At 44.1% G+C, this 18,525-nt stretch overlaps 1 protein-coding gene across 4 annotated transcripts in view; it reads left to right on the top strand.

Annotated features, from left to right (window-relative positions):
* Window positions 1–428: 428 nt before the first annotated feature.
* Window positions 429–18,525, top strand: part of SOX5 (SRY-box transcription factor 5) — a 326,784-nt gene continuing 308,687 nt past the window's right edge. For 2 of the 4 annotated variants that reach the window (XM_082256136.1, XM_082256134.1), the window contains exon 1: window positions 3,096–3,495. Coding sequence is in view for 2 of the 4 variants with exons in the window: in XM_082256134.1 (XP_082112260.1) it covers window positions 3,458–3,495 (38 nt within the window). In the remaining 2 variants the exon portion in view is untranslated. Of the gene's footprint in view, window positions 634–3,095; window positions 3,496–7,726; window positions 7,809–18,525 lie in introns of those variants that run through there. The other 2 variants (XM_082256133.1, XM_082256135.1) reach the window with 2 other exon arrangements.

The raw sequence follows: 18,525 nt of genomic DNA, 5'->3' as shown, positions 1-18,525 counted from the left end.
GTAGCAAAAGATTGATGCTGAGGCCTGCAGAAAGGGGTTAATGATCATGCAGGGCAGGCGGGGTTAATGATGATGACACTGCCAGGCAGGAACGAGTTAATGTTTATGTTAAAATGCTATCCAGGCAGCAAGAGGCTAACTGATTTTTTACCGGTCAGTAAGGGGTTAATGATGAAGGCAGCCAGGAAAAGGTCAGTGTTGGTGTCGGGCATGAAGGAGGCAATGATAATAATAATGTGCTCACTGGAGGGTTGTTGCTGGTGTCCGGGCAGGAAAGGGTTAGAGCTCAGCCCTGGGATGGACCAGAATGGGCAGTAATGAGTTAGGTGGGCGGTGCCGTGAGTGACCAGGTAGGCGGGGCAGCGTGGGGTAGGGGGCGGGTCGAAGGCGGGACGGACGGACATGCGGCGCGCTCCCGCCCTCTCATGTCGTGCTTGCGCCTGTCACTGTCCTGTCACCCGCCGGGGCCCCTACTGCCCGCACCGCCCGGGGCCCCGCACTGACACTCACACAGAGGGACAGCCGGGAAACTATGGAGAGAGACAGACACTGTGTGAGCGCTTCACCCACTGAGAGCAACTCCGGAGTCAGTGCTGAGAGACACGGAGACCGCTGAGAGACCGAACACTGCCGGTACTGAGAGAGAGAGAGAGAATGAACATACGCTGAGAGAGAGAGAGAACATGCACTGACTGAGAGAACATGCACTGACTGAGAGAACATGCACTGACTGAGAGAACATGCACTGACTGAGAGAACATGCACTGACAGAGAGCGAGAGAACATGCACTGACTGAGAGAACATGCACTGACTGAGAGAACATGCACTGACAGAGAGCGAGAGAACATACACTGACTGAGAGAACATGCACTGACTGAGAGAACATGCACTGACTGAGAGAACATGCACTGACAGAGAGCGAGAGAACATGCACTGACTGAGAGAACATGCACTGACTGAGAGAACATGCACTGACAGAGAGCGAGAGAACATGCACTGACTGAGAGAACATGCACTGACAGAGAGCGAGAGAACATGCACTGACTGAGAGAACATGCACTGACTGAGAGAACATGCACTGACTGAGAGAACATGCACTGAGAGAGAGAGAGAGAGCATGCACTGACTGAGAGAGCATGCACTGACTGAGAGAGCATGCACTGACTGAGAGAGCATGCACTGACAGAGAGCGAGAGAACATGCCCTGACTGAGAGAGCATGCACTGACAGAGAGCGAGAGAACATGCACTGACTGAGAGAGCGAGACAACATACACTGACTGAGAGAGACAACATACACTGACTGACTGAGAGCGAGAACATACACTGACTGGGAGAGAGCGAGAACATACACTGACTGGGAGAGAGAGAGAGAACATACACTGACTGGGAGAGAGAGAGAGAACATACACTGACTGGGAGAGAGAGAGAGAACATACACTGACTGGGAGAGAGAGAGAGAACATACACTGACTGGGAGAGAGAGAGAGAACATACACTGACTGACTGAGAGAGACCAAATACACTGACATAAAGAGACCGCACACCGCATGAAACTGCACAGAATGCAGGGGAAGGGGGAGAGTCCAATCGGTAGAGTGCAGTCAGTCAGTAGAGAGTGCAGTGTACAGAGAAGAGTGCAGGGAGTAGACAGCAGAGTATAGAAGAGAGTGCAGGGAGTAGACAGCAGAGTATAGAAGAGAGTGCAGTGTATAGAGTGCAGGGAGTAGACAGCAGAGTATAGAAGAGAGTGCAGGGAGTAGACAGCAGAGTGTAGAAGAGATTGCAGGGAGTAGACAGCAGTGTATAGAGTGCAGGGAGTAGACAGCAGAGTATAGAAGAGAGTGCAGTGTATAGATTGCAGGGAGTAGACAGCAGAGTGTAGTATAGAGTGCAGGGAGTAGACAGCAGAGTATAGAAGAGAGTGCAGTCTATAGAGTGCAGGGAGTAGACAGCAGAGTATAGAAAAGAGTGCAGTCTATAGAGTGCAGGGAGTAGACAGCAGAGTATGGAAAAGAGTGCAGTCTATAGAGTGCAGGGAGTAGACAGCAGAGTATAGAAGAGAGTGCAGTCTATAGAGTGCAGGGAGTAGACAGCAGAGTATAGAAGAGAGTGCAGTGTATAGATTGCAGGGAGTAGACAGCAGAGTATAGAAGAGAGTGCAGTGTATAGATTGCAGGGAGTAGACAGCAGAGTATAGAAGAGAGTGCAGTCTATAGAGTGCAGGGAGTAGACAGCAGAGTATAGAAGAGAGTGCAGTGTATAGATTGCAGGGAGTAGACAGCAGAGTGTAGAAGAGAGTGCAGTGTATAGAGTGCAGGGAGTAGACAGCAGAGTATAGAAGAGAGTGCAGTGTATAGAGTGCAGGGAGTAGACAGCAGAGTATAGAAGAGAGTGCAGTCTATAGAGTGCAGGGAGTAGACAGAAGAGTATAGAAAAGAGTGCAGTCTATAGAGTGCAGGGAGTAGACAGCAGAGTATAGAAGAGAGTGCAGTCTATAGAGTGCAGGGAGTAGACAGCAGAGTATAGAAGAGAGTGCAGTCTATAGAGTGCAGGGAGTAGACAGCAGAGTATAGAAGAGAGTGCAGTGTATAGATTGCAGGGAGTAGACAGCAGAGTATAGAAGAGAGTGCAGTGTATAGATTGCAGGGAGTAGACAGCAGAGTGTAGAAGAGAGTGCAGTGTATAGAGTGCAGGGAGTAGACAGCAGAGTATAGAAGAGAGTGCAGTGTATAGAGTGCAGGGAGTAGACAGAGTATAGAAGAGAGTGCAGTCTATAGAGTGCAGGGAGTAGACAGAAGAGTATAGAAAAGAGTGCAGTCTATAGAGTGCAGGGAGTAGACAGCAAAGTATGGAAAAGAGTGCAGTCTATAGAGTGCAGGGAGTAGACAGCAGAGTATAGAAGAGAGTGCAGGGAGTAGACAGCAGAGTATAGAAGAGAGTGCAGGGAAGTAGACAGCAGAGTATAGAAGAGAGTGCAGGGAGTAGACAGCAGAGTGCAGTGTATAGAGTGCAGGGAAGTAGACAGCAGAGTATAGAAGAGAGTGCAGGGAGTAGACAGCAGAGTGCAGTGTATAAAGAGCAGAATAGTGCAGATCAGAGAGAGGTGTATAGAGCGTGGTGTCCCTGGCAGGGGCCTCTGTGTGTCCCAGTTGCTTTTCTTTGCTGGGAACAATGTGTGATTGTTGTGGGGGTGGGAGGGGGCACTCGGCAGCACAGTGGAAGGTGGCAGATCTCAGTGAACAGCTTGCTGTGTCCTGTCCCGGGGATGACGAGCATTGTGCAGGATCTGACTGACAGGAGAGCGCTCCCTGCACTGCTGGCCCTTTAACAGTGATCTGTGAGTGTGTGTGAGTGTGAGGAGAGGTCTCACTCCGCTCTTTGCACCCCCTGACAGGTTCTCCTCCAGCCATCAGAAGTGGCGGCTGTGACAAAGGGATATTGTGCTGGATTCAGCATGCTCACCGAGCCAGACGCACCGCCGGAGTTTGAGAGGTGAGTGCACTTCTCCTGCTATGTACTCCCTGTTCCTGTGTGCTTACCCACTAGGGGGTCTATTGTCAGGGACCTGGAGGTGGCTAGAATTCACCCCGCTCTGCCAGGACTGTACTCCGATCCCTCATCTGCCCAGACTGTGCACTGGTCCCTGTACCCTTGTTCCTCCACCAGTCCACACTCTCCTCTGCTTCCTGCACTCTTCCCTTGTCTGATGTGCCTGATCCACTCTGTACCCTGCTCCCTTCACTGTGCCTAATCTCTGCACCCTGCTCCAGGATCTGCTTACTCCTTCCCACACTACACCCTGTCCATGCACCCTACCCCTTCCCGGAGAACCCTTCCCTTACCATCCCCTATCTTCTCCGTGCACCCTTAGCTATGCTGTGCACTTTAGTCTCTTTCTGTGCAATCTTCCCAATACTGCCTGCACCCTACCCTTCTCCAAATACTTCTTCCTATGGTGCCCCTTTGCTGTGTACCCTTCCCAATACTGCCTGCACCCTACCCTTCTCCAAATACTTCTTCCTATGGTGCCCCTTTGCTGTGTACCCTTCCCAATACTGCCTGCACCCTACCCTTCTCCAAATACTTCTTCCTATGGTGCCCCTTTGCTGTGTACCCTTCCCAATACTGCCTGCACCCTACCCTTCTCCAAATACTTCTTCCTATGGTGCCCCTTTGCTGTGTACCCTTCCCAATACTGCCCGCACCCTACCCTTCTCCAAATACTTCTTCCTATGGTGCCCCTTTGCTGTGTACCCTTCCCAATACTGCCTGCACCCTACCCTTCTCCAAATACTTTTTCCTATGTTTCCCCTCTCTGTGCAGCCTTCGCTATGCTGTGTGCACCCTGCCGTTCTCCATGCACCCTTGCCTACGTTGTATGCATTCTGCTTTTCTCCATACATCCTTGCCTATGGTATCCTTTCCCTGTACACCCTTCTCTATGCTGTGTGCACCCTGCCCCTTTACAATACACTCTTACCTGTGTTTTGTGCACCCTGCCACTCTCCATGCTCCCTTCCTTGTGTTGTGTGCACCCTGCCTCTTCTCAGTACACCTCTCTATGGAGCCCCTTCACCATGCACCCTTATGCTGTGTTCCTACCACTTCTTCCAGCACCCTTCCCTTTGCAGTGTGCACCCTGCCCTCCTCCGTGCTCCCATACCTATGTTGTATGCACCCTGCCCTCCTCCGTGCTCCCATACCTATGTTGTATGCACCCTGCCCTCCTCCGTGCTCCCATACCTATGTTGTGTGCACCCTGCCCTCCTCCGTGCTCCCATACCTATGTTGTGTGCACCCTGCCCTCCTCCGTGCTCCCATACCTATGTTGTGTGCACCCTGCCCTCCTCCGTGCTCCCATACCTATGTTGTGTGCACCCTGCCCTCCTCCATGCTCCCATACCTATGTTGTGTGCACCCTGCCCTCCTCCGTGCTCCCATACCTATGTTGTGTGCACCCTGCCCTCCTCCGTGCTCCCATACCTATGTTGTATGCACCCTGCCCTCCTCCATGCTCCCATACCTATGTTGTGTGCACCCTGCCCTCCTCCGTGCTCCCATACCTATGTTGTGTGCACCCTGCCCTCCTCCATGCTCCCATACCTATGTTGTGTGCACCCTGCCCCTCGCTGTGTTCCCTTCCCTATGCTGTATGCACCCTGCCCTCCTCCGTGCTCCCATACCTATGTTGTATGCACCCTGCCCTCCTCCGTGCTCCCATACCTATGTTGTGTGCACCCTGCCCCTCGCTGTGTTCCCTTCCCTATGCTGTGTGCACCCTGCCCTCCTCCGTGCTCCCATACCTATGTTGTATGCACCCTGCCCCTCGCTGTGTTCCCTTCCCTATGCTGTGTGCACCCTGCCCTCCTCCGTGCTCCCTGCTCCCTGGCTGCTGTGGCTCCCCGCACAACACAACAGGCTGTTGCTGTGTTGTCCCCTGCCTATACAACCCCCCCAGCTTGCTGGGCTTGAGGCTGAACTCCTCACAGGAATAGTCCATGCAGGTACTGTTTAATCTGTAGTGGGCTTTTACGGGGATAGCCGTTTATAAATGTAGTTCCTGCATAGTTTGGTGCTCAGAGAAGTAGCTGGTTTCCAGGAAGTGCTGGCAGAAGTAGTGACAGTTCTTGCTGCTCTGTTGTGTGCACAGAATGCTGGTCACCCACCAGAGTGGGGATTTTCCCAACTGACCCCTCCAGGAGTGTTGTCATCTGCTCAGCATATCCCTAATCTCTGCCAATCCCCGGGTGCTCTGGATTGATCCCCTCTTTTTTATCTTATTTTCATGTTTCCTTCCTACTTTTCCATCCCAGCAATTCTGACATCCTGCATGGACTTCATCTCAACCCCCCTGCTTGTGTGTCCGAACCCGCTTACTGCCTGCCAGTCCCCAGGTCCTCCCAAAGTTTTGTCTGTTTATTGGTGTACCGTCCCCATCTATGTGAAACACAAATAATGTTTCAATTTAAAAGTAAAAATGAACTCATTTGACAATTATTAGCATAGCTTGTGTTCCTTTTAATTCACCAAGTAGGTCGGCGTAGGAAAGATTTTATGATTTTATTCTGTGTGTGATGTTTGCGATTGACATTTCCTGGCATTTTGGGTAAAATGTCTCTTTTAAATGAAGTTGTAGCCTAAATTGAAAGGACGATGTGTTTTGAATGTCGGGTGAGAGTTTGTTGTGGTTTTTTCTTATTCTTTTTTTCCCCCTTCTTGCGTTTAGCTGTGAAGCAAATGCCTTGTAACAAAGTGACAGGCGAGACTCTTTATTTCACATTTTTTTGTAGCGTTCAAAGGTCATTCCTCTATCAGCTCACACAGAGGATTTATTGGATTTTTTTTTTCTGTATTTAACTTGTAAGCAGCCGGCAGTAGGGACCTGTTTGCTCTCCCTTAATCCCATTATAGAATAATTGATTAGAATTAGTTTCACGGCTCTTGGTAAAATGTCGCAGCCTGGAGAAGTTTTTGAAAAGTTTTGAGCGTTTGTTGTGAAGGCCTGACGCTTGTGTTGGCCGATTTGTTTTCTTCCTGGGTTGGGATTATCAGTTTCTTCATATTGATTTTGTATCAGAGAAGGGTGGTTGGTTATCTTGCAGCATGCCGGGCTGATCAGGAGAAGGATTGCTGAGTGCAATTTTTGTTCTTCCAGACAATGTGAAAGTTTTTTCTGCAAAAACAATGTGACAGTTTGCGGGAAGGCCAGGGCGATCCTTTTTACACACAAGCTTTTGTCATGATGTTGTTAGTGGCAGCTGTGTTTATTTGGTTTTCTGTTGTTTTTTTTTTTTTTTCCCCTGTTCAATATTAACACGTCCCTTCATATCAGAGCAGATGCTTGTCAGATGTGCTGGCTAGTTTGTGCTTGGAGGTTTGTGATTAGATTTTGCTCAGCGTTCCCCAGGCATGCTGGCCGACCGTCTTGTTCTGCTCCTTGTGGCGGTCATGGCTGTGTTATTCCCCGGTTTGCATGTGCGGCAAGGCCTCCGTCTTCACTCCTGGGGGGGTGCCTGCATCCCTGAACTAGTGCTGGCGAAGCCTGGAGGTGTGTTTCTGACTAGGTCATTGCGAAATATATTACACTGGGATGTCTGTGCTTTCCGACTGGTGCTAAAGCCATCGGACAGAAAGGACAAGTTGTCGCCTACTGAAAGTTCAGTGTAAGTTTTTTGTTTTTTTCGTTATTTTTGAACCCCTTGGCATAATATTACACAACCCAAGTTGAAGATAAGTAAAGCAGTGACAAATGTGGCATTATTGCCCCTAGCCGGAGCCAGCGGAGTGTATTGTATGTGTATCCCCCCCCTGCACTGAGGGGTTAAGATGAACAACTTGGGGGAGTGTATTATAAATCACAATTGCTGCAAAAATGGGCATTACACAAGCGGCAGGATGTCCCGTGTGGAACAAAAAAAAAAAGAGGAGTGCTGTAATAACCGATTCATTCGAACACCCACTGAATTTATTTTGGGGTTACAACAACAATGGACAACTGTAAATCCCCTTCTCTGCGTTAGCCAGCTCTGGGGTTGGTGCCAGGTGTTGGGCGCTCATTGTTCCAGTGACACTGGCATGGTGGTTGGCCGTTCACCTGCTCACCATTTTATCCTGTTCTCCTAAATTATTTTTCAGAAAAGAGAGAGGAAGAGAGAGACATTGTCTGCCTTGTATGCCAGTGAAGCGCTCACCCAGGCTAATGAAAGGGTCTGCCCGGTTGGGTCACGGCTGCCAAGCTTATGTGTGATAAAGAGACGTCACATAGATGGAGAATGCAATGGCTGCACGATAGGAAAACTTAGAAAGTGAGTCCTACTTCGTTCTGAGGATACATTTGGCTTTTTTATTCTTAGTCTTGAATAACGGTGGTGGATGTGAGATAGTCTTGTGAATTCATCTGTGTGTTGTGATGTTTAGAAGTGGACCAAGTAGAATATTGTGCCGCTGGAATATATGAAAGTCCTCTCGTGACCTGTATCCAGGCCCATAAATCTCCCCCCTGGTACCCCTTGCTGTGCCAGCAACCCCCTCCATAGTGTCCTTATCTCATGACCATCCCTTGCCCTGGGTGAATTGGGTACCTTTTAGTCCATATTCCATCTGACAATATGGCAATGAGGTATTGAGACGCCTTTCTTGGGATTTAAATTCGCCTTGTTGTGTTTGGCTTTTCACGCAGCGATTAAAATACAAGAAAACTGTCAAAATCTTGTCACGGTAATGAGTGTGTTGCACGTATGACAACATCACGCAGACTGCGCACTTTGGCGGCAGCGTTCAGCAGTGTAATCACGCCCGATGTCATAATTAATATTCTGTTTCTGATCTGTTATTTGGTTTAATTTGCTGTGACTTGTTCTGTAAAGGCTGTGATTGCTGGAGCTGCTGGATTTTATTGGACGGTATGGCGATCCGGTGCACTATAGGTGATCAATGGGTGCATGGTTAAACGAAGGATCTCTAGCCGAGATGCTTTTGTATCTCCAGGTGTTCCCCCCCTCTAAACCCGACCCCCGGCATAGTGGGTAGAATTGTAAAAGCTCCCGTCTCATGTTTATGGTGTGACCACATGTTGCTTCAAGCCGATGCTTCTGTTTCAGCAAATGCTTGTAAAAATGACAGGTCAGGCTTTGCCTAAAATTCTGCTTGTCACATTGCTGTCATGTAAGCAATTTTCAATATAGTTTGCTTTCGGTAATCTTTAGATTATTAACCTGCTGGAAGTAATATGCAGTCTGTGACTACTGATCTGACTCCAGTAAACGGTAATCTCATTGGTTGCTGTGATTTACTTTTTGGCTTGACCTTATTACACCAGCCGGTGAGATTTCCCATGTCAAAGGTCGCATGTCAGAGTCGCAATCACAGTACAGATTTATTATTAGATTTTTGCTTTTTGATCTTTTTGTTTATTTAACCATTCAGTGAGTGCAGTATACGTTGTGATTCTTTTTAATCAGATTTTAGCAGTTGCTTTATCTAACCAAATTGTATGTACTATTTGCCGGTTTTTGATTCGCTGTCTTTAATGTTCATTTGTTATTTTTATTTATTTTTTTTTTTTTGCTGCAATAGCATTTGGTAATTTATTGTTCCTTTAATGTAAAAAGAAAAAAAAAAAAAGATGTGAAATACGACAAGGCCAGCATGGGAAGAAATAAACAATCCCGATCTTAAAATAGCGATTGAATGAGATTACAATTGTAACATGTGTGACCAACACTGCAGCCTGTCATCCCGTAACGTGCTGGATTCTTGCCTGCACTTTGCTGGTTATTTATACAGTTCACCAATATTTGGAGGATGAAGTGGGTTTGTCTTCTATTCCCTGTAATGAAATATTAAAAAATTAGCAGAACTGTTATTTGGTTTCGGAAAAAAGTGCAGTCCTTTTTGCCAGCTGACAGGTTGGTGAGACCTGCGGGATAATTTGTACATCTTTCACAAAAACCAAAAAATATTTTGGCACATCCACAACGTCCAGCCACTTAAAAAAAGGGGGACATAGGGATGCAGAGGTCAAGAGCCAATCACTACAATTTAGTAACCAGGAGAACATGTAACGGGCCTGAGGATTTCACCGGTACCATTAGAGTTCTAATTGTTGGGTGCATTGTCATTAGATAAATTTGTCAGTCATTATCTGATTTTGATGAAATAAAAATATAAAAGCTTCAGCTTTCAGCAGCTGATCCATTTGACTTTAACTTTGCAAAGATTTGCGTGAGATCTCTCTCCTCTGTCACATGAGTGTTGGGGTGCTCAGTCTTTTTCATACGCTGCTTAACCCTCCTCCGTACTTTTAGGATCGTCTGACTGGGGATGGCAGTGTATGCCAAGATGATGTCAAATGTAATGGCTCGGCTCAGGGAAAGGACTTTGCCTTTTTTCATGTAAAAATTCACAGCAACCCCAATTTCTGACATGACCCTGACTGCGTTCGGAGCTGCAACGTCTTATAATAGATTTATTGTTTGTTTGTCGAGGTGTTTGACTTGCTGTGTATTGTTCCGAGGATTATAAAGTCATAAGACACCAGCCTTCGGAGATAATCACAAGGGAATAATTAGATCAGCCAGGGCCTAACCCGCCTAGAATCGTTTTCTGATAGGATGTGATTGCCATGTTTTCAAAGTTGGACTTTTTTTACGTCAGATTTTTGGAGTCATCCAAGTCGCTCCCCCCCCCCCCCCCAAAAAAAATAAAAAATCAGTTAGGATACCCTCTGTTTTTTTCCTCAGACCCTCCCCTTGCCATGATATGATTTGTCTGCGATGAGCGCGCCAATCCGCCCTTGAAAGGTGCCACACTGGTGCGGTGGCAGGAGTCGGGCGTGAAAAAAAAAGGGTTGCTTTGTGATTTTGAGTTTACATTCAATACCCTGCTGCCTGTAAATCCAAATTAAAAACTGCAGTGGAAGCTTTCCAAGTTCCCTCTATTCAATCTCACAAACTTCTGCAATACATATCAATCACTAGGTAATTATACTTGCAATAACAATTTGCTTTTGTTTCTCCTTAATAGTCAGGCAGACAGTCTTGATCTTGGTCCCATGCCTGTTTTCTCTCTGGATTGGGTTTGTGTACACAAGTGTTGGAGTGGTATTGTGCTGTTGTTCTGCGCCTGGTTATTTGTCACAAAGTTACTGGAGTGAGGTGCTAGGAGAGGTGAACACCAAGAACATACTTGTAGCAGCTTGTCTTTCGTGCAATCAGGGGCTAAAAATGATCATCGCCAAATTTTGGGTTCTTCACCAAATCAGAATTTTTTTGTTTTGGAAAGTAAAAATGTTTGCTCTGGGCTAAAATTTTGACTTTTTCCTCGATCTGACGAAATTTATTTCAAAGCCGTGAACAAATGTACCAAAACTTTTTATTTTTTATTTTTGAGAAAGTAAAATGCTTGCAGTAGAAAAGTAATTTTTGGGGGCTAAATTGTAAATGTCTTCTGGTAAATTGGGGAAATTTTACTGCACAACTGTTGCTTGTTCCTTGCAGAGTTAAACTTTTTGGTTTTTGATGAGCCAGATACTTGCAGAGCGGAAGAAGTTTTGGAAATCGAGTACATATTTGATCGGACCTTTTACGTTTGCTGTGAAGGCAGACACGTGTACAGACTAATTTAATGCTGGGGGTCACTTGTGTTGGCTTCGCTGCAACCCCATCATGTTCAGTTAACCCTCCTAAAGAGAAAAATATTGCAAATGGACCCCAAGGGGCAACAGACGATGAACCTTCATGGACTGCGTTAACAATATCGTACGGTTGCTGTTTGTGTTGCCTCCGTGCTTGTAAGGATTTGCAAGAGATTAAGTGAAATTTCGAGCTGTAACCCTTGCGCTGTCTTTTTCATTGAGCTCTAGTTGCAGTGTATAAAATAAATCATTTTACTGTATACTTAAGGGCTCTCTTTATCGGACCACCCTGAAAATTATTAACAGATGTTCTATCGTGCCTGCCTTCTGTGTATTGCAGAGACCCATCAACCTTTTGTGATAGAGATGTATAGAGATATATATATATATATATATATATATATATATATATATATATATATATATATATATATATATATATATAATCTCATTATTATTTTTTATTCTAAGATTTTCTGATACCTTAATTAAGAAAATTATTATCTGAAAAATAAAGTTTCCTGGCTGCCAGATCCTTCTGAGAAGGACACAAATTGGAGTCGTAATGCAGCCTGACGTTCTTACATCTTGCTTTGCTTAGTCTCAGAAGTGGCTTCTGGGCTTAGAATAAGGTGGGGGTCTCCTGCCTCTGGTCAGGGGTCACCCCATTGTTACTTGCAACTTCTTCCCTTTTTTTTTTCCTTATTCATTAACCCCTTTCTGCCTGTGCTGTATCCCGCTGTGAGCCGTCCATGTAGCCCCTCCCTGGCCCATGGAGTGTCACTAATTGAATTTGAATGATCCATTACTTGAAGCTTGGGTCTTGGCTTTGCACATGACTTCTCCAAAAATATGAGGGCAAAGACTGTTCCTTTATGTAAAGGCATGAATTGGCCCTATTGATAAGTCTGTGATGCTAAATATAGTCTGCTTTGTGTATGGAATATTAGGACACTGTGGAATCTGCTTTTGCACCAAGATTATCAGGGAAAAAACGCTCTTTGAAGTTGCAAATTTTAAATAAAATGGAGTTCCACAAGGATCAATATTGTGCATAATAAAATGATGATAAAGTCTCTATCATTATAGATCATTTTTTAAAATTTTACTATTTTGTTGGTTTTTGCAACAATTGCTCTTCGCTTCACTTAATTGATTCTGTACATTTTCCTAAAGCAGAAAGTTTCCAAAGTCTTTTTTTTTTTTTTGCTGTGGTAAGGCTGTCTGCTGGGACACCAAAATCTGTCCTGCATCCCGAGGAACGCTGGCAGGCCCGACTGATACACAGTAGCAATAGTAAGAGCAGAGCGAGGCGCCTCTTTAAAATGTTGCAACATTCTCTGCTCCCCCGCGTTCTGATAGGCTGAGAAGGAGCAGAGGAATGCAGCTGACAACTTCTCCACAACATCCTCTATTCAGGGATGATAGTTAGGATTTCTCTCTAATAGGCTAGGCTTGCCAAAGTTTTTAGGAACCAGTTTTTATTTATTTTTTTCCTTTCATTTCTTTTTATTTCTCTTCCCAGTTTTCCTGTATATATCTTTAGTTTTTACTAGAGGTACCCTTAGCAAGAATGAGGTCCTAAATCCCCTTTATTGATCTTCTTTTATATAGAGGATTAACCAGCAGGAGGAAGATGATTCTGATTTCTCTATATAGTGGGTTTGCCAGCAAGAGGAAGGAGGTCCTGATTCCCCTATATAGATCTTTAATTATTACCAAATCCCTAGCAAGAGAAAGAAGGTCCTGATTCCTCTATATAGATCTTTAATTATTACCAAATCACCAGCAAGAGGAAGGAGGTCCTGATTCCTCCATATAGATCTTTAATTATTACCAAATCACCAGCAAGAGGAGTCCTCATTCCCCTATATAGATCTTTAATTATTACCAAATCACCAGCAAGAGGAGTCCTGATTCCCCTATATAGATCTTTAATTATTACCAAATCACCAGCAAGAGGAAGGAGGTCCTGATTCCCCTATATAGATCTTTAATTATTACCAAATCACCAGCAAGAGGAAGGAGGTCCTGATTCCTCTATATAGATCTTTAATTATTACCAAATCCCTAGCAAGAGAAAGAAGGTCCTGATTCCTCTATATAGATCTTTAATTATTACCAAATCACCAGCAAGAGGAAGGAGGTCCTGATTCCTCCATATAGATCTTTAATTATTACCAAATCACCAGCAAGAGGAGTCCTGATTCCCCTATATAGATCTTTAATTATTACCAAATCACCAGCAAGAGAAAGGAGGTTCTGATTCCCCTATATAGATCTTTAATTATTACCAAATCACCAGCAAGAGGAGTCCTGATTCCCCTATATAGATCTTTAATTATTACCAAATCACCAGCAAGAGGAGTCCTGATTCCCCTATATAGATCTTTAAATATTACCAAATCACCAGCAAGAGGAAGCAAGTCCTGATTCCCCTATATAGATCTTTAATTATTACCAAATCACCAGCAAGAGGAGTCCTGATTCCCCTATATAGATCTTTAATTATTACCAAATCACCAGCAAGAGAAAGGAGGTTCTGATTCCCCTATATAGATCTTTAATTATTACCAAATCGCCAGCAAGAGGAGTCCTGATTCCCCTATATAGATCTTTAATTATTACCAAATCACCAGCAAGAGGAGTCCTGATTCCCCTATATAGATCTTTAATTATTACCAAATCACCAGCAAGAGAAAGGAGGTTCTGATTCCCCTATATAGATCTTTAATTATTACCAAATCGCCAGCAAGAGGAGTCCTGATTCCCCTATATAGATCTTTAATTATTACCAAATCACCAGCAAGAGGAGTCCTGATTCCCCTATATAGATCTTTAATTATTACCAAATCATCAGCAAGAGGAGTCCTGATTCCCCTATATAGATCTTTAATTATTACCAAATCGCCAGCAAGAGGAGTCCTGATTCCCCTATATAGATCTTTAATTATTACCAAATCATCAGCAAGAGGAGTCCTGATTCCCCTATATAGATCTTTAATTATTACCAAATCACCAGCAAGAGGGGTCCTGATTCCCCTATATAGATCTTTAATTATTACCAAATCACCAGCAAGAGACAGGGGGTCCTGATTCCCATATAAAGATCTTTAATTATTACAAAATCACCAGCAAGAGGAAGTAAGTCCTGATTCCCCTATATAGATCTTTAATTATTACCAAATCACCAGCAAAAGGAAGGAGGTCCTGATTCCTCTATATAGATCTTTAGTTGTCATTGGAGGAATCACTAGCAGTAGAAAGAAGTTCCTAATTTCTTTATATAGAACTTTAGCTATCCCTAGTGGGATCCCCCAGCAGGAGGAAGAAGGTCCTGATTCCCCTATATTGATTGTCAAATTCTGGGGACCTCTCTTACAAAAAAGATATTTTGATAAGATCGAACAAGACCAAAGATAGGCAACAGAAAGGTTAAAGGTGTGAGAGATAAAACATTAGGAGAGTACAGTCTTAAGTCTGGTACCCACGATGAAAATATAGGACAAATTATCATTTTTTGTTTTTTTGCATGCTAGTAGAAAACGAATAAGCTACTAGTTACGAAAATTCTCATAAGACAGAGTACAGCTTTCCACAATGATCTGATGTATTGGAATGTATTCTTTCATTTCCGAGCATGTGCGGCCATGGTCATTTTTTATATATTTTTTTTTTACAGATGAATACTTTACTGGAATAAACAAAAAACATTTGTTCTGTTTTTGTACAAGAAACATTTTTGTGCATGTCCTTTCAGAAATTTCTGCAATAACTGCCACGAGCGGCTCTCAAAAGCTGTGTACTAATGATCATATTATCCAATGATCGATCTAAAAGTGGTATTTTACTTTTCGATTTTTCCCATGGTGTCTACTAGGCTTTAAGCTGGGTATACCAGTTTGGTTTTCTTTCGTTCAGTGGGTTGAACGAGGAAAAAAAAAACCTGACAGATCCCTACATCAACACATTGATATTGTAATGCAGGGATCTCTTCTGCTGTACTATTGTATTCTTACCCCCCCACAAATCCCCCCCCCCCCCCCCCACAAATCCCTGATCAGCACTTGCTCATTGGTTACAAGCATTGACCGAATGTTGCTTTTCTTGCAAGACATTCGGTTCGTGTTTTCCAGGCTTAAAGGAAAGATGGGACACGACTGAAACCTTTAATGACATGAAAGGTGTGAAGTTCAGAAGGGCAGAATTTTGATATGAAGCTAAGATTGAGAACACGGGAGTATGACCTCAAACTGGCAGGAGCAAAGTTCAGGACTAACCTTTAAATGTAAGATTTTACAGAAAGAGTAGTTGATGCTTGGAACAGATATCCAGCAGGAATAGTATGTCAGTCAACAGTAAGTCAATTTACCTAAATCTTCTATACTATAGTCTATAAACAAAAAATCAAGAAATATGCAGATTAGATGGAGCCCTTGATCTTTTTCTGCTGTCACTCTTCTGTTTTTCTAATTTTTGCTCTCTTCTATTTTTCAGAACTCTTCTTGCTGTTTTGAATTTTTTTTTTCACTCTCTCTCTCTGCACATAAAATGCCGCAATAAACCTGATTTATTTGTGTCATAAAAAGTACGCAGATTATAGAATTTTGTCACACCGACAAGGCAACGAGTCATTTTCTAGCTGCTCAGCACCTTAAATAATTATTGCGCGTTATGTATGAAGCATCAGTATATGTTCCATTGCAAAGACAATATCACCCCACACTTTCATATATACGGATACCGTCAGTGAGACTAACCTGCTGTCGTAATGCTACATAAGGCAAGATAAAAGGAAAGTGTGTGAACTTTGGAGGAATGCCCTCTTGCCATTTTGCAAATGTGACCAGATGCTGGTTATATTGTGCCGTGCTGATCTGATAGTGAAGAACTGGGTTTGGGATCGAAATGGATGGGATTCTCATTTCATCCAGACTTAGGCTCCATGTACACGGGACGCTGGAAACGGCCGTTTAGGAGCAGTTGGGCGTTTTTTTCAGAAGCCCCTGAACCCATCTACATTTTATCTTATCTGTCCATGTACACCAGGTCGTTTACAGTCATTTGCAGGCAGTTGCGTTCAGGGACTTTTTTTAGAACGCAATTATTTGCGTTCGAACGCGTGTTTCCCGGCTTTTCAAACGCAAAAACGCGGCCGAACGCGCTGACCCGCGTTTAGCGTTCGCGTTTTTCCATTTTAAAGGGGAATAATTTTTTTGACCTCTAGGAACGGTTCTAAACGCAAACGCCCGCTAAACGCGGGTACAAACGCGACCGAACGGACGTTTCAAACGTCCTAAAAATTCCAGCATTCAAAGGGACTTTTAACAACGTCCCGTGTACATGGAGCCTTATGGTATCTCGTAGACCTGTGTCCTGTTTTTGGTGTTTCCTGCTTGGTAATTTGTTAGTATGTGTTTTATCATCTTGTTCAGAGCTTGTTTGTGGTCTATGATTCATCGGAGTTGGTGTCTTCTTGGAGGCTTAGAAATAGTGACAGTAGTTCTATTTGAAATGAAAGTGGAGTTATAAATGGAGAAGTTCAATATGACTGTGAACAGTGGCACCCACAATTTAATAAAGGACTCTCCTTTCACCCTAAACCAGTGCATTCAGTCAGCAATTACTTTTTCTGGGATATGTTTTTTTGGCCTGGGAATATTTAGCAAACATCACTTTAACAAATATAAAAAAAAAAAAAAGTAAATGCTAAACTCTTGTAAAAACCATTAAATAAATACTTGGAAAAGTTCACAAAGATCGGTAACAAGTCATACTTGTGCCTTGACCATGGTAGATAAATAAAATCCCATACTTTTTTATGCCATTTTATGTGGCTACAAAAAAGGAAAATCTTCACACCCATAATATTTATCTTGAACTATTTGCTTTAACGTATCAGAGTGACTGCAATTTATTTGCTACAAGGAATGTTTATTAGCTTTTCATTTTCAAAATTAGTAATCTGAAATAATTGTATTTTTGTTAAGCTGGATGTCCAGGAAAGCAGTCCGATGACATTGTATATAGACGAGTAGCGGGTATCCATTTAGCCATACGGTTCTTGTATAAACACCTTTACAATGTGGAAGTTGGGGGTCGTTTCAGGGTTTTGGGTTCATTCTTGTTTGTGACTGCTGCAGCTGCTCAGGAAGTCTTTGCAGACGTTTCAGGGGGATAAAGTGTAACTTCTGGGACAGAACACAACTGAGATCTGTTAGGCATTTGTATGTCAAACAAATTGCTCTACAACAGGTTTGAAATTCACTGCTGGTAATTGCATATGGCACAGCGGAAGACTGATAAGCTTGCCTAGCAAAAATCTGTATTGTTGAAAACGGACGTCTTCCAAAATTTCTGCATGGTTTACCTACTAGAATAGTGCGTGGGGCACTTTTATTATTATTATTATTATTATTATTATTTTTTTTTAGGATGCCTCAGTGTTCCTTGCATCCTCCTACAGGCAGTCCCATTCATGTCTATTAGGATGCAATGGCTGCATGGCACAGCCACTGTCCCAATTTGACAGCTGTGTGGGCGCTTGCCCTTGAACCAGCACACCTGTCTGAATGAAGCCTTAGCTCTAAAACTGTGACTTTAGTTATTTGGAGCACACAGCTTAAAGTAGATGTAAACCCAATCACTAAAAGCTCATAGAAGATTTTAAATGTCTCAAAAGCCATTTTAATCTTTTTTTTCATAAAGTCTGAAAGTGGTTGCAGAAGCTCACCAGCAGCAGCACAAAGGATAAAAAAAGGTGAAAACATTGATTTTTCTCTTTTTCATCTTTCTTTCATTGATGGACACAGCTCCAGAATCTTCTTAACCATTGGGTTATGCTGCACCCTACAGAAGTAGGACACCAAGCCGGAAAAAGCTTTATCACGCCTATGGGGCAGTCCCAGGGGATATACTCCCATACTCTGCTATAGGCTTTCAGTTTTTTTTCTGCCTAGTCAGGACCTAGTTCCTTGCTGGTATCTCTGGTCCTAGCATTTTTTTTTCCTTCCTTCTCATTATTTTCTGTTCCTGTGAGAATTACAATCAACTGTTGGACTGGGCGACGGACTGGATATTCTAGATCCTTGACATCTCCCCAGTCCGGCCAGCCAGCGCGCGCAGGCCTCAGGTCCGCACTAGGTCGGCCGCGACATAGCCCCACTGGACGAGGGCTGGCCTGCGAGTTAAATGTATCATGAAGGCATATACGACCTAGTCTGGGCCTGAGTCGCAGCATGCCTCTTGGCCCGCAGCACCCCCATTCTGGCGGTGCCAACCCGGTTCCATGGTGTGGTAAGTGGTGTCCCCCACCTCTCCCCGGGTGGTCGTGGGCCCGTCCCTGGGACAGTCAGACCCCTGGGTTTCCCTCCCTTCGCCCAGCCCCT

This window comes from Pelophylax lessonae, assembly GCF_965119305.1.
Source record: "Pelophylax lessonae genome assembly, chromosome: 4".
Lineage (NCBI taxonomy): Eukaryota > Metazoa > Chordata > Amphibia > Anura > Ranidae > Pelophylax > Pelophylax lessonae.
This window is presented reverse-complemented; position numbering and strand designations above follow the sequence as displayed.